This window comes from Camelina sativa, chromosome 12, assembly GCF_000633955.1.
Source record: "Camelina sativa cultivar DH55 chromosome 12, Cs, whole genome shotgun sequence".
NCBI lineage: Eukaryota > Viridiplantae > Streptophyta > Magnoliopsida > Brassicales > Brassicaceae > Camelina > Camelina sativa.
The window spans coordinates 1204445-1228084 of NC_025696.1; the positions used below are offsets into that span (position 1 = coordinate 1204445).

Below are 23640 nucleotides of genomic sequence, written 5' to 3' on the forward strand. Positions count from 1 at the left end.
AAATTATTTATTTTTTTATGGGTGGGTGGGTGGGTGGCTAATAATTAGAATTAATCAAAGGATTGGATTTATTTTTGCTTAGTATTTTTTTCAATAGAATTTTTGAAAAGAAAAAAAAAAAAGAATGTGGGAAATTATGATGGCACAAATTCTCTCTCCTTTTAATTTTCTCACTTACAAAGGTTGACCAAATGAGCACCCCACTTGCAACTATTCTTCCCACTTCAATTTTTTTTCAGTAATATCTATTGTATTCAAATTTATTCCCTCTTAGAATATACTTGTTTTGTCACATTATTTGATTGATGTGGTTTAAAAATTATACTATTGGTTTCTTTAAACAAAAAAAAAAATCAAAGGTAGCGAAACCCGGTTAATCTTTATATAATTTAACGGAAAAATGCAATACTAATATATTATAATTAAAACAAATGTAATATAAATATAAAAAAAAATTGAGTCTCTCCAAAAATTTTGATTTATCGGTGGCTAGTTACTTCGGATTGATATTTTTCATTTTCCTCATAAGCGTTTTTTTTTTAAATACCATTAATACATTGTTTTAAGTATTTGTTACAGTTACAACAACAACAAAAAGTTACAATTACAGCACATGATGAAACGATTCTATATCCTTCCCATGCCCACCTTCAAAGTTGATATGTTCTCTGATAAATATTTTGTAAAATTATTCACTCAAGTGCAGATATTCTTGTAATATACCCCGAAACATAATTAATTGAACTGAACTGAAGACTTGCTTAAAAAAAACCAGTTTTAGTTAATAATCAAATTATACCTTTACGACTTTTTTTAAGAGGTAGATTTTAATTTTCAATTTACCTCTATTGGCTATCTATTCCAACATAGTGTCAATATAGTTAAGAGACAGAGAAGAAGAAGAAAAAAGTAAGACAGTACTAGTAGTAATTAGAGAAGTGATTAAGAGGGGACTTTAAATAAGAGACCACATGAATTGTCTCCCACTCCATGCTTTGCTTGAGGAAGGCAGATATGGGTAACATGTCAGCTTGCCTACCAATCTTCAACCTCCTCACACTACACATTGGTTTTTTTTTTTCTTTTTTGTTTTTTTAAATAATCTCTTCTAACTTCTTTTTATATTCTGCATTCTTGTATATATTATTATTTGGGTTATGGATTGTGTGATCTCCACTTTCTTGTTTTAGGTTCAGTTCTCTTGATCTGGCCAGATTGTGTTGGGACTTATTCATTCAATGATTTCTAACTATTTTATTTGCACCGCATTTTTATTAATAATCTGTTTTTATTAATTAACATGTAAGTAGAAAATTCTACCAAAAAAAAAACATGTAAGTAGAAAATGTATAAGTATGAGATAACTTGTGAACAGACAAAAATGTCATGAACTAAAAAATTTCACGCGATCGCATAAAAATTTTACATGATAGATATCGACATATCGTCTCTATTTTTACATATTTTAAATAGAAAATAGCTAGAAAAAAAAACAGAATTCATTCATTATTTCACAGAATTCAGTGTTAACGAAGGAATCTTTGTATATTGAGTTATATTATTTTATACTCCCTCCGTTTCAAAATATAAGATGTTTTAGAGAAGTTTGTTGTTTCATAATATAGGATGTTTTTAAATTTCAATGCAACTTTTAGATTAGTTTAGTATTTTATATTATGCAGTATTGTTTCTGATTGGTTGAACTTATTAAAAGTAAAGTCTTTTTAATCTGGTGTTTTGCTTAAAACATCCTATATTTTGAAACGGAAGGAGTATCAAATATTGTGAATGGTATGAAAATAGAAACGGGTGGAATAAGAAGATTGATAATCATTCATGCCGGTGGTGGCATATGATACGTCAAACAGATATAATAAAGATTGTTGAGGGACTTAACTAGAAAGGTCGACGTGGAACGTTTTATTGGCTTTGGCACTTTCCAACAAAGTTAGGTTACCCATATTGTGCAAATTAATATAAGCGTGGCTGCGAAGGAGAAGTGGACAAAGTCACAATTTGGTTAAAATCGCTTTTACGACACAGTTATTAGTTTGGTTTACTTTGATCGGTGTAGACTAATATCCGAATAATCCGACAATTTGCAAGATCAAGCTAGAATCGTCAAGGCATCAGAATTAAGTTAGAACTGCAATTTCCTGAAGTATAATTTTTGCTGGTGTCTTTTGACTAAAAAGATTGCAATCGTCAATTACAAAAAAAATCTTTCTGACTTTATTTAAAGGGTCAATTTTGTCGTTTGGAACAAAAATAATTGAAACTTTAGAACATATATAGTTCTGAGAATGTGGCGAAGATACAGACATGTGATTCCAATTTACGATTACTTTTAACCATCTGACAAACTGCAAATGTTGAAAATAATTTGGCCTATATACACATAATTTATATATTGTATTTCTTTTTTGGTCCCCGACGGCAAGACCAGTCTCCTAAGGAGAAAGGTGTGGCAAACTCATTAACACGACGAGACGACACATGTAATTTATAATTTCATGTAGTATAATTTAATAGTCCTAGTGTTGTATTTAAGACCTACTCGAGCGTCAACACAGGAAAAATCACGACTCATGATTAAATCAAGTTATTTTTCAATTAAAGACCCGATATCTAGACTATTCAAACTCAAAGCAAGAACGAGAAGACAAAATAGTAATTGTATATATTGATCTGATAATTTAAATAATCAGTCATTTAGGCGATCTTCCAGTAACAAGAGACGTCATGATAATTTTTTTGGTTTTGTGTTTGAATTTAAAATATTATCACAAATTTATAGTTTTCTGGAGCGTGTGTTCCATGACGCGTAATCATATCAAAATAATCACATTACATGACAAAAAGATAGAGCGTGGAAAAAAGGTCAGATTCAAAGAGAAGATTTTACTAGATTTTTTTTCTGAATAATTTATCTTAGCAGTTTTGGTGTGATTACCATAATCGTTACTGAAACAAGTGGTTACGTAGCAGCATATTTTGTTTTGATAAAAAAAAAAAAGATGGTAGTACAATTACAGTAATATACCAAACTTTTGTAGATACCAGTTTATACTATTTTTTACTATCTTATAAAGAATATGTCGGCATTTTAAGTCCATAATAACACGGTTTTTTTTAAAAATAAATGAGAGGAATATAGATAAACATTGACTTCTGAAAAGGGTGGGGGAAATTAAAACCAATAAAAAGTGCGTGAAAAAGAGAGGGGAAGAATAAAGACAAAAGGTAAAAAAAATAAAGTATTTGAACATAAAAAAAATAATGTAAAACAACGGTGTGACCCCAAATTCGTAATACCTTTTGGGATGGTTTAGATGATTGGAAGACGATTAAAAAATTAGGTTTAGACTACTAATCCATCGATAGAAAACAAAACAACCTCATCCACAACCAAAAATACATAATGATAAATAAATAAAAAGTCGTATAATTGGTGCGGTGAAGAACAAAAGTAGTAATAAGAAAATTGGAATATAGATAGATGGTAGGAAAAAAAAAGATTAGTGGTGGTTCTCATGTCATCAACACTTTAGGCACCATCCATCCATCATGCGATCATCTCTCTTCTCACACACACAGACTTATCCACACACGACACAAGAAAGAAACCAATTATACGAAAACTTTGAAAACAGTATCATTGTCTGTTAGGTCCGACACGTGTCAGTTTCAGACATGTAGGTCCCTTCAATGATTTGGTATGATAAGAGTATCTAATTCCGATTCAGCCCCCACCCCACATTATTTACATTACGCGCGGCCGTACATTTAGTTTTATTTATTGGGTTGATCCAATCCGGTTTAATTTGGTTCTTTTTTGTCTTTCTATCCTTTTTAACTAATTTAATATTTGTGTATTAAGAAAATGTCAACTAATGTGTTAGTGTATGTGTTTGGATTTTGTTCAGTTAGCTTGATATCGTTCTGATTTTGTAGAACCATTTGTTTGATGAAAAATAAGTTGTTAATTTGTTGTCTAATACGACTGGATAATTTTTATAATAAAATTGTATGTTTTAAATTTTTTCAGTGAAATGAAATATGAAAACTGAGAAATGACAAATAAATACAACTAGTATACGATATAAACTTATTGTTACGTTAAAAAGCGTGGAAAACATGTCCTAAATTTCTGACTTGGTTAAACAAATCGAGAAGCCAGTGGGAGGATGTTTTATCCGAAAACAAGAAAAAAAAAAAGGAGAAGTTTAATCAAAAAAATTATTTTATATTTTGGAAAATAATACTCCCTCCGTTTCATAATATAAGATGTTTTGAGAAGTTTTTCTGTTTCATAATATAGGATGTTTTCAAGTTTCTATGTTAATTTTAGATTAGTTTAATACTTTATATTATGCAGTCTTGTTTGTGATTGGTTAAACTTTTTTAATGTGGTCATTTCTTAATATGCGTGTTTTACTCAAAACATCTTATATTTTGAAACGGAGGGAGTAATAATTATGTACAGTAAAAGAGGGACTAAGTTGGATGAATGATAGAAGAATTGTCTGATTCTTTTTTTTGTCATATCTCCGGCTCTACGGCCAACCAGACATGTTGCTTTTCATGTCTTTTATTTTGTTCCTTTTCTTCTTTTTTTTTGTTTTTTTTCCTTTTTCATTATTATATAAACTATGCATAAGTCAAATCATGGATGATGCTTCTTTATTTGTTATAATCCCATTTCAAATTTCCACTCAATTTCGGGTAATAATAATGGACACACACAAAAAAGGAGCCGTCTGTTAAGGTTTTTAAACAAAGCCACCAAAATTGACGGTCTAGTTTTAATCTTAGTTAATCAAGAATATGTACTTGAGAATTATATGCCGAAATTATTGGAATTAGGGATGGGGATTTTTTTTTTTTCTATAATGATTTTTTAGAATGTCAAAAAGAATATTTCATTGTTATCAATACATATTAAGAAGATTATCATCGATCGAACGAAATTGATTCTAACTGTATATCATGTCATAAGCGTGTGCTAATTAATTAAAGGCTATATCATATTCATACTATATTCGTGTTATTATATAATAGTTTGCACGCTTAATGAACTTTATAAACCATACAACTACTCTTTTCTTAATTAGCTTAATTTTTATTTCTGATTAAAATAAAGCATCTAAAACAGATTATTCTTGTCTTTTTATGAGGAATTATTATCAAACTATTCGCAGGTTCGAAACTAAAAAGCACGTAACGAATATTACCCGATAATGTAAACGGGCTCGAATAATTGAATCATATTGGGGAAAAAGAAAGGGAATTTGATTATTTAAATGACTAATCACATTAATTCATAGGATAAAGAAAACTGCATGATTAATAGGAATATATAAGTAAATATTCTTCCAATCACATCGAGATCTTGACTTTGTAAAGACACGAATCATTGAGCCCTTTGACAACAAAAGTCTACTCTTACGAATAATTTACATATATATCTGTATCTATATATGTAACTAAACATACGATACGAAACTACCTAAGCATGCCTAATGTGCAAGGAAGTGTGACCAGAATACAAAACTCCTTACATACGTTTTTTTTAGACTCCGACATTTTTTTAGGTTTTACATGATTTCTTTTCAGCGAAACTTCCATTAAGAAAATTTCCAAAATTTCATATGTATCTCACAAAATGATGACAACATCACACTGATTGCACATAACAATGATTCATTGTCTTTTCTCTTACCTAATGGGGTATCCTACATTACGCTGATTCGAAAGAAAGAAAGAAAGAAAGAAAGAAAGAAACTAATATTCTACACTTGTAAAAGTTTGTTCGAAATCAATTATTCAGTTAAAACGTATAAGATTTTGAAATCGTTGGGGTTCAAAATACACACATACATACATTTAGGGAAAAGAGTGAGTCACGTTAGTGGATTAGTGACTATGGGGGACTAAGACTTGTAAACGCAAGCCATGATGCAATCTTTGTATACCAAACAAATACGTATAGATATAGTTTTATACATTAGTGTGTGTGTGGTTGTGAGAAAAGAAAGTTAGAAAAGGCGAGGAAAGAGAAACACGATGACCTTTCTTTTCGCTATCGAGTCGGCCAAAATAAAGTCGGTGTGTCTCTTCGTGTCTTCGTCCTTGTAATAGTCTATTATCATCATTGTGAGGTCTTACCATTTTAGTTAGGTATCACAATTTTTGTTCGTCAAGTCTTACATAGGCCCCCTCATAATATATGATTAAACAACTTTCTCTTTTTGTTTTTGTTTTGTTTCTCACGTATTTAAATGTTTTAATTTGTTTTAGGAAAAGTTATTATTTGCAAACTAATTATTTTAAAAATATATATTTATTTGTTTTTTTGGAAAGTAATTTTCATGATTTTTAAGATAAAAATACTCGTAGTCCATTTATTTTTTGTAAATCACACTATGAGACTTATATGTTGTTTTTAGATACGTGGTTATAATTACCATTAATCTGCATTTGTGTGGTTATTAAAATTTATAAAGAAATTGAAAAAATAATGAAACGGACAAAGCCCATCAGATAAAGCAATATCTGATGATGATTAGGAGGAAGAGGAACTTTGCAGCGTTGAGATGACCAAAATGTCCCCAAGGTGAGCAGGGGACCATATGCTTCAGAAACTCATAGTGCAGTTTTGTCTTTTCGCAGCTGAAAGATCTCGAAGATATCTGGGTCCTGACCTGACTCGCGTGACGTTGATTTTTGTTCTCATCTTTTGAATTAACGGTCACTATCATATTTTTATTGCAGTTCTTTTTTTTTTTTTTTTATATTCTTTAGCTACTCAAATACAGTAATTTTTTCCTGGCGGCATTTAAGGAGTTAGGAGATTTGTTTTATGCCTCAAATGTGAAATGGTTTAGTTAAAATAAAAGGCAGCATTATGAGGCCCATGGGTATAAGTGCAGCCCAGGTAAAGATAAAATCAAATAACGAGATTTCAAGAGTTACTTCTCAAAAATTTGGTCCATAAAGTTTGCAGTTTGAATATTTGGCAGAATCGTATGAGTTTGCAAAACAAGCTAATTGATATTATGAGATATATAGTTTCCATATAAACTCTAAAATTGGATAACGGAGGGAGCGAGACTCATAAATAGATTTACATATTTGACGGAGCCTTAAATTTTGGATATGAATATTAATCTCTTAGTTATTATTTTCTTACCATATTGGTAGAGATCGGATAGTTTTAGAATCGGAAAAATTCAAAGCTTAAATGAAATTAATTAAAAGAAAATGTCCTTAAGTGTTAAGATCATGTGAGGTCAAAAAAAAAAAAAAAGTGTTAAGATCATGTTGTTTAGGAAATTCGCAAGAACTTTAAAAAAATTCCTTAAAGGCTTTTGCAACAACTACCGTATAAACTCGATTTCTTTATTTAACATATAAGTATATTACTTTGATCCAAATCATTAATAGTGAGATTTTAATGTATCAGGTAACTTGCTAATTGTAATGTTATACGTATCAATGGAAATATTATATTTACTGCGGCTTTTATGCATTGGTGTTCATAGGCATTCTTTCCGTTTAACCAACACAAAACTTGTTCTATATTACATCGATTGTTAATTTATACACATTATCACTTATACCAAACTTAAGTTTTCTACTTACATGTGTATATTATGCTGTTTTGCAAAAAAGAAAGGAACGAATAGAAGAGAATGAAAGCCAAAAGAGCATTCTTATTATTGATTATAAAAAAAGAGAGATAAAGGGTGGTCAAGGCCGACATTGACAAAAAAAAAAAAAAGTCAAAACAAAAACACAAGACCACACCACTCTAAACTCAAACAACAAAACTTAAACGAGTTTGCTATATAATTATGATAAAATTATATATAGCTAAACCCTTAAAAAACCAAAAAAGATATTGCGTAGATATAGATTATAGGGCCTCCACATAAAAAGATTTGGTTAAGCGGCGGAGGGGGCAAGGTTCGTTAGCACATCGCCAGCAGGGTCCTTGGAAGCCAATGGGGCAGTGGTCTGATTCAGCTTAGACTCACTCTCGCCAAAGTTCTTGTAATCTAAACTCGAATCTTCATAAATATCCCACCATTTTTTGACCAACATTTTGATGTCTTCTCGCTCCATGTGTTCTTGAGCCTCATCGTATTTCCAAGGCTTTGAACCCTATTAAATTGAATAGAAATATACAAATTTAATAACTAGGAATATATTTTTACATATACGTAAAGAAAAAAAAATAAAACTTACATTAGCACAATAATGAACAACACTGATTTGGTCAAGGTCAACGTGTTCTGGATGACGCCAAAGCATAGCCAATATGAGGTTGTAGGTCGAAGGGATTGGTTTGTATATGTCTTTGAAGTACATATTCAGAAAATCCTACCAAAAACAATAAATTTATATTAGAATTGTATAGTATTAAAAACTCAAATCAAATAATGAAAAAAATAAAGAAAAAATATCGTACCTGTTCAGCAAAAAGAGTTGGGGTAGTGAGTTGAACAACACGAAGAAGATCTTCGTAAGTGACGAGATTTGGTTCAAAAATCAACATACCGGCATTGAAATATGCCGGAGGTGGAGCACCGAGGCTTTCGACAGGCCATGTCACTTTTTCAGGCGACTGTTGGCAGTAACCGATCTTGTATTGAGGAGATTTGGTCCAAGAAACCTCGCAAAAGCAATCTTTGACGGCATACAAGTAGCCACGAGGAGTATCGAACAGATGATCGATGTTTCTGAACACTTGTATGTCCCCATCTAGATATATCATCTTCTCATACTCAACAAACTGCATATAGCATATATATGTTTATAAGTCGTTAGTAATATATATATATATGGCACAAATCTTACTAGTATTATTCGACACGTGATAATAGGCGTTATCATGTTTTTATATATATATGAAGTAAGATAATTACCTCCCAAATACGAAGCTTGGAGTAGTTGATAACATAATACGCCATGGAATAACCTTCTTTGTTTTCCGGCGGATAGACCGGTTCGATCTCACGGATAATGCATCCTTGAGCCACCAGGATTTGACGGTGTTCCTCAGGCACGTCAGGGAGAATCGCCACAACAAGAGGATAAGCCGATTTCACCTTGCGAAGTCCTTTGGCTAGACCAACCACACCCATCCAGTAGTCTTTGTTACCAGCAAGGAAAGTGACATAAGCCCTTTTCCCATCTTCAGGGATCACAGTCACGTCAGCTCCGATCTTCTTCTCGACGTTCATCGTCATTTGGGACATCTCAAACAATATTATTAAAAAGGAGATTAGTTTCTTTAGAGAGTGTTTAAAAGATTGTAAGTGATATGGAGACAAGACAACCCTATCGTGTTATATATAAGGGAGCGAGAGAGAATGGGAGAATTAAATCGAGAAGGAGAATTAATTACCAAAAATATTCTCTTTGAAGGGAATGATTATCTACCAAGATAAAAAGCGAAGAAGATAAAGAAAAATGAATCTAAAATTGTAACAATTATGGAAATGCGTATAATTCATCATATATATTTCCGCATATGCATTAAATCGGTGCATTGAAGTTTCTACGTATATGGAATACATTGCCTTATCGAATTATTCGTTATGAATATTTTTAGTCTTTTTGTGTAAATTGTTTTTGGCCAACAGTGTATGTATGGCAACTGTTATTAATTGCTTTATCTTAGTGCGTGGATATCGCCTTTTTGGGCTCATTAATGGTCCGGCGTATAACAATATGGGCTGGGCTTTATAAATAGACCGTTTGGGCTCATTAATTGGTCAGGCGTATAACAATATGGGCTGGGCTTTCAAAATAGACCGTGACTTAAAAGACTTTTTCGAAAGCTGAGATCTTTTTGTCAACGATATTAGGAATGTGATATTATTAGTTTTTTTTTTTCAGTACGAAGAGGATTTGATTATTACGTAACACAGTTATCCACCTAATCAAGTTTCGATTTCCTTTGAGAATGAAGAAAAATCAATGAGCATTCTTTTATCAATCGTTAAATTTATAAATAAAAGTATTGATATGGTCTTAAAGACCTTATCCGAGAATTGTCTCGTGGACTAGTAAAAAGATTTTTTTAAATAATGAAGTCAACAATTCAAAAGTTTAACCTGCTTAATTTGTCTTATTCATTTTCATATGTTGAGAGTAGACATAATCAAATTGATAATAATTTCGTTTTTCGGCTTCCAAAACTAGATTGATTTTTATTGCAATTGTAAATCATTTTTATTTTTATTTTAATTACTGAAAGAATATAATTTTATGTATGAGAGAGAGTGCTTGAGATTATCTATACTATTAATTATACTAATTAACACTCTTTTTGTGGGTTTAACACATAATTTTTTTTTTGTTTTCTAGGCAAAGGTGTAACACTAACATATAACTGATAGTCTCAAACATATTGTATATATAAATTTAAACTGACGTTAAAATACTCGTCGTACCAAGAAGACCGATTCCTCGTTAACGTGTTGACAAAAGGTGTTTTCATTAGACATTTTTTAAAAATATATTTTCTCGTACTTTTTTCTTTTTCTTGTAAACCAATTACTTTTTGTAAACTGGAATAAAGAAAGAACGTAATCTTCTTTTTATTTTCAAAATTTCAGGACTAATTCTCTGGGTTGATCTCAGTCTCTCAGTCTCAGGTCAAGTCAGCCATATGCTTTTCCATCTAGAAGATTATATATGATGGTTTCAACTTTCAATATAAATCCATAATTACATAATGAGAAAACGTAGTCCAAAAAAAGATGAATAGGTAATTTTGTCCTAAACCCTATAAGCTGAATGAACCACACGGACAAACAACAAAACCATTTCTTGTCTCTTTATTATATTTCCTCTCTTTTCAGTCTAGAAATATTTATAAAATATTAGTATTACTTTTGTAAAATTTGCATCATTAAAATATTTCTTAGTCATATATTCACATTTATTTGCATGTTAGGAGACTGATTCTTCTACTGATGATATCATGCCTATTTCTCACCATATACATAGTCTACATACATACATATACGTACAGACAGAAACCCACTTGTCAATATTGTTCACTAAGCTAAGTTTCTCATATATATAATATATAGATAGAGAGAGACTATAGAAGATAAAATACCTAGAGAACAAGATTGAGAGGAAGCGAAATAAACAATCTATCCAAAAATTCAAAAGTGAAAGATCAAAAAGATAATGGGAAGAGCACCGTGCTGCGACAAGACGGCGGTGAAGAAAGGGCCATGGTCGCCGGAGGAAGACGCCGTGCTTAAGTCTTACATCGAAAAACACGGCACCGGCAACAATTGGATTTCCCTCCCTCAGAGAATTGGTATATATCCTTTGAAATTCATTTGTTAGATTTTAATTTTTCACATATATATATATATATATATATATATATATATATATATAGTTTTGATATATAATACTAAGAATTTTACATATTGATGAAAGGGATTAAGAGGTGCGGGAAGAGTTGTCGTTTGAGATGGCTTAATTACTTGAGGCCTAACTTGAAGCATGGAGGCTTCACCGATGAAGAAGATTACATCATCTGCAGCCTTTACATTACTATTGGGAGCAGGTTTATTATCTAAATTTCCTTCTTATCACTATAACATGTTATTTCAAATTTTATGATCAGAAAAAAATAATTGGTGTTGTTATTTTAAAATTTTGTTGATGAAGGTGGTCTATTATTGCTTCACAATTACCGGGAAGAACAGACAATGATATCAAAAACTATTGGAACACGAGGCTGAAGAAGAAGCTATTGAGCAAGCAAGGAAAAGCATTTCATCAACAACTTGATGTCAAATTCGAGCGTGGAACAACATCATCATCATCATCGAGTCAAAATCAGAGCCAGATGTTTCATGGCGAGAACACTAAACCGAACCAAACATTGTATGATCAGGTGGTGGATCCATCAATAACATCCTTCGCCATGGAAGAACAAAACATGATCAAGAATCCGATATTGGAATCATTTTCTTGGGAACCAAACAAGGTTTTGTTTGATATTGATCATGACGCAGCTGCTTCATCATATCATCATCATCATTCATCCCCATCATTGAACTCCATGAGTAGTAGTAGTAGTAGTAGCACCGGTATTAATTCCTCTTTGCAGATGTCCAACTACTCCGTCAATCAAAGTGATCAACGCGATATGTTCTTTATGACCGGGTTTGAGAATCTCCAAGCTGAGCTATTCAATGAGATAGCCAACAACATCAACACACAAGCAATCGGGCTTCATGGAACCGAGATGCTGAACAACAACTACTTGGATCATGATATTAGCTCCTTCGTTGATTATCCTCTATACGATATTGAGTAGATGATTTTGATTATATTAGATCTTTATTAGATACATATATGATGCCACTGTACTTAGGTTGGATCATGTTTTTTTGTGTGTGTGTGTGTGTTATCTCTTGATTATTGAAGGCGTAAAAGAACCAAAACCCTAGAAGTGTATTACAGAAAGTTTATTGCTTTGAATAAATGATATAGTATCGTTTTATTATATTTCTTTATTTTTAATGTTTGATTTCACTTATCGTTGGTCATTATTTATGCGAAAAGGTGCCTTTATGCTCTCGTAAGTCGTAATAAAGAGCGATGCTGAAAGAATGGGAATCCTAGGACTTGGAGTTAAACATCAGGAATCAGACCTAATAATTAAAGATCACAAATAGTTTTGCAAAGATGTTCATCATTAGTCTAGTTAATCATAGACGTATTAGACGACATACATAAATAATATGGATAGTTTTGATAATTAATAATAACTCCATGAATTATAGTATTTGGCGTTGTTATGTTAGCTTCAATCATATAATCATGATACTATTATTTTGCGTATATAGTAGTAAGTAGTGAGTAGGAAACCAATAGAAAATCATAAAATACCATAATTAAAGTCAAAAAGCAGTTGACCAATTGATAAAATCTCTTTGTGAAACAATAGTGTGATGTATCCCCAAAGTGTCAACACATAGTTTTCAACTTTATTTGGGGGAGTCGTTGGATCTAAAACATAAATATGTAAATTTTATAATTTTCATATGAACGCTAGTTTAGCTCGTCATCATATTTGTAGTTTGTAACAAAAGTCAAATCCTTATCACTTTTAATTATTTGTTAAATGTTTACTTACTGTCGTTACACTAACGCCTATTACAATTTATGATTTTTGTCGGTAACAGATTTATGTACCATGTGGTTGATATTATTGTAAAATACTCGAGCTAATCGGTTTGTTAAGTCGAATATTGTTGGGTTATCTCATAAGTTTTTAGACTTTGGCCCAATAATTTATTTTCGGACCAAAGACCAAAACGAAGAACATTATCTTACTTACCAATAAATTATGTCCAGGTTATTATTATCAGTTGCTATATATAAATTTCTCTTAGATGATGTTTTCCACCATGTATACTTTCTGTCCATATATCGTTTTGTTACAAAACTACACACAAATTCCCATGAAACATACATGTGATTTAAGTGCATGAAGTGTGAACAATGATGATGCAATGCTTGAAATGGACGTATACCCAACTAATCAATTACAATTTTTCCACCAATTTGCTTTTATCGCCAAAGAAGACAAATAAAAAATATCACATGCTTCTGGTTTCGCTTACTTCTTTCCGCATATAGCAACTTGCGCATCGACTTGGTCACACCCACAAAATATAGACCTTCGTGTATGTAATGTACCATTGAAACCTTTTGGATTTAAAAGTTTATTATGAAATGGGTAAAGTTTAGTCGCAGACAAAAGAAGTTTATAAAAAGGCTCAAACTTCACCATAGTGAAGGCTATATATATTTCATGGGCTTTTAGGCCCTAACACTTCTCCATTGGCCCATCTTTGTTATAATGTGGGAAACTGAAACTGAGAGACTAGGCTCATCCACTAGCTTTACCAAATAAGTATAACTGTGTAAGCGTTACGATCTCTGGGTAGATCAACGGGAAAATACTACTATTGTATTTGTATGCCACATCACATATGGCAAATTATTAGATGTTGATGAGAATGAAAGAATAAAAGACGAGAAAATCCCAAAAATGATGGTCATCATATTCACCAAGAAAGAAGATCGAATCTTTATTTGAAAAGATGAATAAAGGTAAACTTTTGTGTTGGAGACAACAATTGCTTTCGGCCTTTTGTCTTTGAATTATAAACAACTTTGAATGTCTTCATGCCATGCGAACATTTGATGGAATATGGATACAAAATATATTTTTCTATCTAAAAAAGATATATATACTTTTTGAGTGCATCCCTTATTACAACATAATTTCAACTTACCAGTGACCAATATATGCGAGATTAAATTGGGCACATGTGCAGTGTAATTACATATATATCAACAGATGTTACATCAAACCCAAACTTTGAGACTAATATAATATCGAGCCAAAAATACTTAAAATGTTGAGAATGTAGAGAAATCCCCTAAACCTAAAAAGCTTAAAGCTCTTTGAAAAAAAACATAATGTCATTGTCCTCAAAGTTCCAAACATCTAAACATATACTATTCCACAAAGACAACAATGTCATTAGTCTCCAACACAAAGGTGTGACTATGAAATTTGTTGTCTGCCCAATGTTCTTTACGTGCCTATAATATATAAAATTGGATTTAGATTTCGGTTTTAGTTTGATTTTAATCAAGGCATAACAATCAACATTGCTGAAAAACAAGGTAAAATTACGGAACACAGTTACAACCGTCTGTAGTTTCTTGGAATAAGCTCTTGTGCCTGTTTTCATTAGTATACAAGGGTTTCCAAAACATATATACAATAAATACAATACGAAGATAGAATATGAAATAGTAAAATCGTCAAATCTCTTTTCGGGAAAAAACAGTAACATTCGTAAAAAACAAAGAAAGAAAAGAAAAAACATTCGTAATTTCGTATACATTCGCAACTTGAAGAAACGTGGCAGCAAACAAGGCCCATGGGCATGTGGCCCCCGGATGCGTAGATGGACACGAACATAACAGAGCAACACCAATGAGAAGTATACGACAAACATTTATATATTACAAGGTTGGTCCGTCGAATATTTATAAAATGGTGGAATATATTTGCGAACTGACCAATCAGAAAATCTCAGCAGATGTTCTCTGTGTTTCTTTTGCCATGTGCAACCCACATGACACTTTGACATTTGACAACTACCTCTTGAAGACATCCATCTTTTATTAATTTCATTTTTATTTGGCTCTTTGCATTATTTACCGTTGGAGTCATAACGATTATATAAATACGGGGATGTTAAAAACTAATATTTAGAATTTCCTTTCTAGGATCACTTGTATTTGGTATAATATTCACCAATTGCTCAGGTATTATTTTCTTATTTAAGTAGGAACAGTCATGTGAATTGAAAAGAAAAAAAAAACTATTTTTTAATTTCTCATGTTGATTACATAGTAGACCAGTCCACAAGTCGTTTATAAGTTTTTCACCCCTTTTATACCAAATATATTAATTCCCACGCTAGCTGAATACACACACACATGACTCATGTAAAGTACACGCCAATGACGTTAGACCCAATTAAATAACTGTTGAAATTATTTAAAATATACTACTCTAACATCAGGGCAGAGATTTAGTTTCTGATTAGAGAAAGTAGTTAGTTGAGGTTGGTCTTATTGGTGCCACCAAACATTTTACTGTAATACTTTAAGTTAACTTTTAAGTTTAAAGATTATAAAATGAAAATGTGAATGCTCTATATACTTTTTGGATTACTTCCAAATACTAATATATTTCCTCTCCTAATTTTGATAATTCACATTTAATTCATCTTTCTTAGTTTCTATATGAATCGACAGTTTATTATTGGAAATAATTTCGAAGTTACACGATAAAAACAGATCGCCACACACCTGTGTGTAGATATGTTAACGTGGCTGTGAGTGTATATAAGTTGGGTTCATCTTTTGACTTCAATGGTAGGTTTCGTTGACTTACAAGTCATTTAAACGAAATCGATCACTTCGAAACCAATTAAAGCGATTCGAGAGAATCATTATTAACAATTTGTATCTCTTTTGTCAACTAGAGTAATAAAGGAATTCCCCTATAGTTGTTTCAAAAGGATTAGCAAATGTGAACATAGTCTACTACTACTATAGTGCTAAGAAGTAGGTTATATAATTAATTACATAATAATTAATGAGCGGATTTATTGGCCGGACCCAAATTACGGCTTCTCAACCAGAAATGTCGCCGGCAAATCACACGTAGCACCTTTTTTACGTAAATTTGAAACAAAGATATTGACAAATAAGTTTCTTTTTAAAGATCATTATAAGTTTCTTCTGCATTATCCGTTTTCACGTACGGACTGAGTGAACTTTTCCCCCCTTAAAACTATACTAAACCATAAAATTCTGATTAAAAGAAAAAATTATATTTGACGAACAATCACCCTTAAATAATGACAAAAAGCATATACTTATTACACTTAAATTATTAAAAAAGGAAAAAAAACCAGACTATCGTTCCTCGGGTTCACGGTCGTGAAACGATAGCCGGAAAACCCAATTAGAGACTTTCATCTTCCTTAAATTCTTTAGTCTTAGATGTTCACTTTGACTTCTTGTAGTAGACGACGGTCCATCAACAAACTCCTTCAATCTATCCAACGCAACCTTTAATGTATCTTCGCTCATATTCGCGAAACAAACCCTAAACCAACCCGGTTCGTTGCAATGGCACGAAGAACCAGGAGAGATATTGAGCTTTACCTCATAAACGATCTTTTTCCATAGTTCAATCTCAGCTTCGAACGTGTTTGATTTCAATAGGTGTCTCATGTCGACCCAACAGAAGAGTCCGGCGTTGCTCTTGAGACAATCGATCCCAACTGCCTCTAGACCCGATACAAGCTTCTTGTGTCGGTTCTTGAGACGGATCTGGTTCTCTTCGAGGTAGTTTTTGGTGAAGTTTTTGTCGGATAATAATGCGGACAAGAGGTATTGTGTTTGGGAAGAGATTAGACCGAAACTGGACATTTTTGTCGCTGCAGAGACAACAATGTCATCGTTGGAGTAAATCACGCCAACGCGAAAACCAGGTAGGCCTAGATCTTTAGACAAACTGTACACGATGTGGACTCGGTTAAAAACATCGGTGTTTTCGAGCTTTCTGTCCTTGAGGACCTCCATTACGCTAATGAATCCGGGAGAAGCAAAAACGGTACCCGAGTAGATCTCATCACTTATCAAATGTATCTTCTTACGTGAGATGAAGTCCAAAAGATGGTTTAGTTCGGTTCGGGTAGTTGTAGTACCCAACGGGTTAGATGGGTTGGTTATAAGGACTCCTTTCACTTTTAGGTTAAGCTTTTGGGCTTGCTCGTAGGCTTCTTCAAGTGCAGATTTTGTGATGCGGAATCCGTTTGCACTCGTACACTGGATCGGTACAATCTCAGCTTCGGTTCTCCATTTCAAATCCCTATCAAATCTGCATTTTAATAATAAATAAAAGTATTTTAGTTAGCGTAAGTTTTTTTGTTACTTGTCAATGAAGCAAGGGTTTGACAAAAAGTTAACTAACCCTGGATAATATGGCGTAGGGATCAAAAAAGCATCTCCACGATCAGCGAGACAGAACATGAGAGTTTCGTTAGCCGGAGTAGCACCAGCGGTGAGGACAAGCTTTTTTGGATCGAAAGAAACTCGGTTTCCTCTATTTTCCGACATAAAATCCGCCATAGCCTGAAAATATTTAAGACAAAACAATCCGGTTTAGTAAACTATCATTAAACATGATAATAATTAATTGTCTGATCGTTTTCAATAAATATTTCGGGCCCGGATAATCTTACATTCTTGAAGGAAGGAAGGCCATGATAATCTTGAAAGAGAGCTAACTCCCGAAAAATAGATTGGCCTTCTCTTTGGAAATTTGCTGCGTCCGGGTTCTTAGCAAGCCATGATTCAATGAGATCGAAAGATAACTGCAAGATAAACAAGTAAGAGTAAGACCGTAAGATATATATACTTGATACTATATACATTATCGAATGTATTCATTTAATGATTAGTGTAATTATATAATTACATACCTGATTTTCTGCGAGACCCATTTGGATAATGCCGTCTGGGTTCTTGATCTCGTCGTAAGGATTCTTCTCATACTCTTCCCAACCCAAAAAATAAGAAGAATCTTGGCCATGTGTGTTACAAGTAGCTTTCTTTGACAAGATACCCATTTTGTTTAATTTAGCTCTAGGGAGTAGGTGTACAAAGTCGAGAAAGAGAGAGAGAAAAATAGATATGAAAATCAAGATTTTGAGAGAGAATAAAAGGTGTTGTGTTTGATTGGTTTTGTGAGTGATGTTTGTAGGTAAGCTAAGATCGAGAGGTCTCTAGGCATGTGTGGGTGTTTATATAGTTTTCATGCTAGCCCACGACAGGAATTTGACCAGTCAGATATTGGATTATTTTAATTCAATTATTTTGTATTTAATTAATTAAGAATTTTAATCAATTCACGCGTTTCCGTCCACACCGACCCTCAAACACTCTCAGATGAGCTCAACTTCAAGAGCTTATGATCGAGCTTGAGGAGTTTTGGATTACGTGAGTTCAAAGTTATTTTACTTACCACTATCAGATAATATTATAATAATTTTGGTTAGTAAATAAGAGTATTGAGTAGTATAAAGGGAGGAACAGTAATGAGATGCCATACCGACAGGAAATCTCCATGTAAATGGGATATAATGCGACCCACAGAGAAATAATTAAGAAAAACAAAATACTAACTAAAACTATATCGGCAATAAAATAAAAATAATAATTAAGATTGGAAAAATGGAATAGTGAAATCGTTGTCATTGTTACAATTGGGGACTCTTTGGACCGTGTTAATTGTAATGTTGGTCCACCACGCTGCTCGATCATCTAAACATGTTGTAGAACTGTGTCGGCTGTATTTTCATTTCTCTATCACCTAATAGTCTTCTCTGAGTAAGAGTATTAGCAACACAATTTAACTCCATGTAGAACTAAACTTCCCTGTTTCGACATTTTTCTTTATACGGTTTTGGACAATAGTGAAAAGATGAGTTGGCATGATAAAAGTTTTAAAAATCGTTTAGTGTATTGTTAATTTTTTTTATTGTAAATTAATAATTGCTTACCGTAGTATGTTTAGTTTATACATAAATCAGGGATACTAAGAAATATTAGAACTATGTGGTAGTCAAGGTGTTGTGTGAGTTGTTACATAATCGCTATTCTATTTTGTATACATCAATATATTATTCTATTTTGTACTCCCTCTGTTTCACAAAGAGTGTCATTTTGGCCTGATTTTTTTGTTTCAAATTAAGTGTCATTTTAGATTTTCAATGTAATATTAAGCATAAATTTCCAACTTTAACCTCATATTCATTGAAGAATATCAAGAGTCAATATCAATTTTAAGGGTATAAGAGATATTTAAATATGTTTTCTTAATTTGTGTGTAAAGTGTCAAAATGACACTTATTATGAAACAGAGGGAGTATACATCAATATATTTTACTTACGTTTTGTTTATATTTTACATAGATTTTACTTTTTTTTTACTTCTATTTTGTTTATATTTTACATAAATTTTGCTTCTTTTTTTACTTATGTTTTGTTTATATTTTACATAGATTTTGCTTCTTTTGTTGTTCGTATTAATTTAATTTTTTCATATTAACACATCCCCCCACACGACCATTTTAATACGCATATGCTTTATTTATTCATCAAACGTATAATCGTATGAAAAAGATGAAACAGCTAACTCCAAAATAAGATTTTCTCTAATTTTATTCGAAGAAAAAAAAAATCTCTAACCAGATTATATTACCATGCATATGCTTGATGACGTGTATAGAACGTTTTAATAAACTAATGGGAACAAGGAAGAGATGAAATCTTTGAACGAAGGAAATAGTTAGTTCTCGCCGGAAACGTGTCGGAACATAACATTACCAAGTTCAATTCTTGTGTTTTTTTTTCTTTCTGCATAATGATGACCACTCACTCAAAAATATTAATTCTTAAGTACCTATTTTAGGCAAAATAAAAAATACTGGTTGACATCGAACCAATAGTATTAATTAACTTCTCCTTTTTTTTTGAGGTGTGAAAATTCATACTCATTCTTTCATTTCTCATTCTCAATTTGTATTTCCCAAAACTGAAAAATGTATCCATTTTATGATACCGAATCACATAAACTAACATGTTTTTTCAGTTTATAAACTTTAAACACATGTCGGCTCAACGATTGCCACCTGGTAAAATGTTAAAAAATAATAATGAGAAAAATACAAATGAACAACAGTTATTATTGTTCAACAACTTACTAAACCGGCCGTCCAGTAAACGCGCCCTTAGTTTATAGCTCCCTGATTAATGAGTGTCCCATTGTAAGCATTCATTGTGATCACCACACCTTATTAATTTTAGACCAAAACATCAAAGTAGGCTAACTTCTTATGGTTTTTCTTTCTTAGCGAGTATATTATTCTTTTCCGAAAAAAGACTACTATTTTCATGGATTAAATAACCTTACACGAACGAAAAAGTAAGTAAACAATATACATATAAAGATAAAGGGAATAAATGTGAGAAACAGCTCAGAGTCACCTGACTTTTCCGAAAGCTTTGTATAAATATACGTATGAGAAGTTATTTAGTTACCATATAGAGAGAGTGGTATGCATGTGTATGTATATTTTTATCCGCCTAATACTTCTTGTTTAATGTAAACACTAAATATCTTATCTAGTTGCTGGAAGTGGAAGTCCTCTAGTTTTTTTTTTTCCTTGTTCTCAACTTTTCCGATACGAATTTTCAGAGTTGCTTCGTTCTCTCACTTTTTGACCTTCATGATTTATAGATTTTTAATAGTTATTTGGCGACAAACTTTTGACTATGTTATTCAATGCTCTTGTACGATTTGGACGACCGAAATTACCAAATATATGTATGTTTAGTTTGATATTCATTGATTTATAGGTGGATTTAGTCAAACCATGGTCAGAATTAATAGCTTGCCAGACAATATTCTTCAGCTTGAGATACCGTAACATTTTTCAAACCAAATCACTATAATATGGATATTTTTTCCTTTCTTCTTAAAATTAACCAGTTTTGATATATTTTCTTATGCATGCACTGATGCACATAGTAGTAAATAACAAAAGGTCGACCAGAATTAACAAAGGAACACCGAAGGATTATAATAGGGTCCTTATATTTTCTTGAGATGCAACAAAAATGGGTCCATATGTATATCTTCCGACACGACCTTGCTTTGATCTGATTCTTTGATGCACTTTGTGACCTTTAAGCTTAACAACACTAAGTAAAGACAAGCTGATGTATAATTCCAAAAGGAGTGCAAATCCCAAAGCATATACTAGTCGTTAAATAAATTAAAAAGTAGTCATTGAGATGATCTCCATTTTCCACAATTTAAAGATTGTGTTAGATTTTATTTAATGTTTTTTTTAGAGGAGAAAAACGAACAAACAAATATAAAGTTAAATGACTCATAAATTTTGAATGCGTTAGTGTAACGATAAAAAGAAATTGATCTGTGGAGATTGGTTTTACTTTTGTGCAAAATGACATATTTCATAGTACTCAAATTAGAGTTTATTAGTGTAGCGATTTTGATAGAAATTGTGAGCAACAAAATGTACTTGTTTAAGAAATTGATTTAGAGTGAGAATGATCCAAATTTTAAGAAACAAATGATCAAGGATGTAAGAGAATGAGCACGTGAAAGCCCAAACGTATATATGTCCCACAGTGTCATATATCATTTTGTGTCTACAAATTTATACAAAATTAATAGGCACGATGTGAATTTCCATGGAGTGGGTTTTATAGTATTACCAATGTATATAAGAATTATTATTTTAACAATCTATCTGGGTACGATTCAAATTGAGTGACAACTAACGTGACGTTCACGTTGCTCCGATCCTCAAGAAATTCCTAGGAGAGACACTCTATGGACCAGTTTGCTTCACCTCCTCCATATCGTAGGACCCCTTCTTCATCCCATCCACCTTCAACTTTACATTACTTCTTTTGTCTCTTCCTCCTTTCTAAATAAAAACAAAAAACAGCTCGATCGATATCTTTTCATTGTGACAAAAAATTCAAATGTTATCCAATTATATATGTCGTACATTTGACTCTTATGACAGTAGTAATTGGTAACGTTGAATAAAAATGGTCATTGTTTTGGTTGAAGTCAAAAAATCAATTTCTCTGAGACGCATTTTTTTTGTTTTCCCCATTGTAAATATGAGAACTACAAATCCTAGAGAATTACAAATATGCGTCTATTCTTGAACTATTAATTAGGTCTGGAGATTTATTTTAGATTTGAATAATTGAGGGATCTTATTGTCCAAAAGAAACTAGACATGTGAGGTTTTAAAGTTGAGTTATTTAATGTCCGTACAAGTTGGAGGAAATGAAACACTACGCAAATTGTACACGGAATGATAATGATTCACAAATAAAACCGTGATTTCTTGGAAGCTTACATGTTTGTGTAGTGATTAATTAGGCGTTGATGTGTCCTTCTTGTGTGTTGTTAACAACAAGTTGCATACTTGGTCTATGACTATCTATACCTACATTGTCGAAGTCAACGAAAGTTACGCACGTACATATATTGTGTCGTCAACTTTATCCGTATATTATCCATATGATCTAATACAAATAAGTTTATTATCCATATGATCTAATACAAATTATAAAGTCTTTGTATATATAATAACGTCTTGTCATTCAGCTTATACATAAAATTACTAAAACTCGTAATATGTTGATCTGTTGTTACTTAAACAAAATATATGAAGAAGCTGTTTCTCAAAAAAATAACAATATTAACTTGAGTAACTTAGTTTCTCTACGATGTAATTTGTACTCGTTTAAAAAGAAAATCAAAATTTTTATATTTCTCTACGTATTGTTAAAATGGAAACTTTGCCATGGAGGACATATATCAAATTGGGACATAGAGAATTAAATTAGACTGAACGATGAAATTTAAAATGTCAACAAAGATATTAATGGTGTACAGCAATGTGTGATGAAATAGTTGGAGAAAGAGAGATTAATTTATGGTGGAGAGTGGAGACGTTACGTAGGTGCGTGTGCGTGCGTGGGGGGCTTGTTTGTGTATGGGAGTGCCAGATTTGAAACCGATGTCCTAACATTATCATATTTTTAATCAACTTACTTTTTACTTTTTTTCTTCTTTTTCTCTGTCTGAAATAAAATTACAAAGTCTTCCCTAATTATATCTTTATTTGTGTCAATAATGACTCACTAAATTTTTGGAAACACTCACTAAACGGTAAAACGAAAAAAAAAAAACTCAGTAAAAAAATTAACCCAAAAAGCTAAAAGAAAACAATCTAACTCCGCCCCTAGGAAGGCTATACAGTTACAATATGATAATGGTAATAAAGAGACGCAACATCACAATGAGAATGTTAGGTTTGTGGCATTTAGATTTGGGCTAATATTGTGGCTCCACTCCTTAAACGTATATGTCGC

General features: G+C 32.1%; 3 protein-coding genes across 4 annotated transcripts; 1 reads left to right on the forward strand and 2 right to left on the reverse strand.

The window, feature by feature from the left end:
* Positions 7948-9263, reverse strand: LOC104729384 (galactinol synthase 5). Of its 2 annotated transcripts, none has more exons than XM_010448322.1 (4): positions 8931-9263; positions 8476-8797; positions 8251-8351; positions 7948-8166 (listed from the first exon to the last, which is right to left on the reverse strand). In XM_010448322.1, exons 1-4 carry the CDS (start codon positions 9261-9263, stop codon positions 7948-7950), a joined length of 975 nt encoding a protein of 324 aa, XP_010446624.1. The 2 variants fall into 2 exon arrangements, with proteins under 2 accessions (XP_010446624.1, XP_010446623.1); XM_010448321.1 differs by having other exon boundaries at positions 8251-8385; positions 8474-8797.
* LOC104729386 (transcription factor RAX3) lies at positions 11112-12550 on the forward strand. Its single transcript, XM_010448323.2, has 3 exons — positions 11112-11347; positions 11473-11602; positions 11707-12550. Exons 1-3 carry the CDS (start codon positions 11212-11214, stop codon positions 12359-12361), a joined length of 921 nt encoding a protein of 306 aa, XP_010446625.1. The 5' UTR covers positions 11112-11211; the 3' UTR covers positions 12362-12550.
* Positions 16437-18414, reverse strand: LOC104729387 (1-aminocyclopropane-1-carboxylate synthase 8). Its single transcript, XM_010448324.1, has 4 exons — positions 18135-18414; positions 17895-18026; positions 17624-17784; positions 16437-17530 (listed from the first exon to the last, which is right to left on the reverse strand). Exons 1-4 carry the CDS (start codon positions 18279-18281, stop codon positions 16561-16563), a joined length of 1410 nt encoding a protein of 469 aa, XP_010446626.1. The 5' UTR covers positions 18282-18414; the 3' UTR covers positions 16437-16560.

Coding starts and splice junctions, on each gene's coding strand:
- LOC104729384 (XM_010448321.1), bottom strand. CDS start 9,263: ATGTCCCAAATGACGATGAACGTCGAGAAGAAGATCGGAGCTGACGTG. Junction 8,386..8,473: donor CAACTCTTTTTGCTGAACAG/GTACGATATTTT, acceptor TGTTTTTGGTAG/GATTTTCTGAATATGTACTT. Junction 8,167..8,250: donor TTGTTCATTATTGTGCTAAT/GTAAGTTTTATT, acceptor TCAATTTAATAG/GGTTCAAAGCCTTGGAAATA.
- LOC104729386 (XM_010448323.2), top strand. CDS start 11,212: ATGGGAAGAGCACCGTGCTGCGACAAGACGGCGGTGAAGAAAGGGCCA. Junction 11,348..11,472: donor TTCCCTCCCTCAGAGAATTG/GTATATATCCTT, acceptor TATTGATGAAAG/GGATTAAGAGGTGCGGGAAG. Junction 11,603..11,706: donor TACATTACTATTGGGAGCAG/GTTTATTATCTA, acceptor TTGTTGATGAAG/GTGGTCTATTATTGCTTCAC.
- LOC104729387 (XM_010448324.1), bottom strand. CDS start 18,281: ATGGGTATCTTGTCAAAGAAAGCTACTTGTAACACACATGGCCAAGAT. Junction 17,785..17,894: donor GCCTTCCTTCCTTCAAGAAT/GTAAGATTATCC, acceptor AAATATTTTCAG/GCTATGGCGGATTTTATGTC. Junction 17,531..17,623: donor CCTACGCCATATTATCCAGG/GTTAGTTAACTT, acceptor ATTAAAATGCAG/ATTTGATAGGGATTTGAAAT.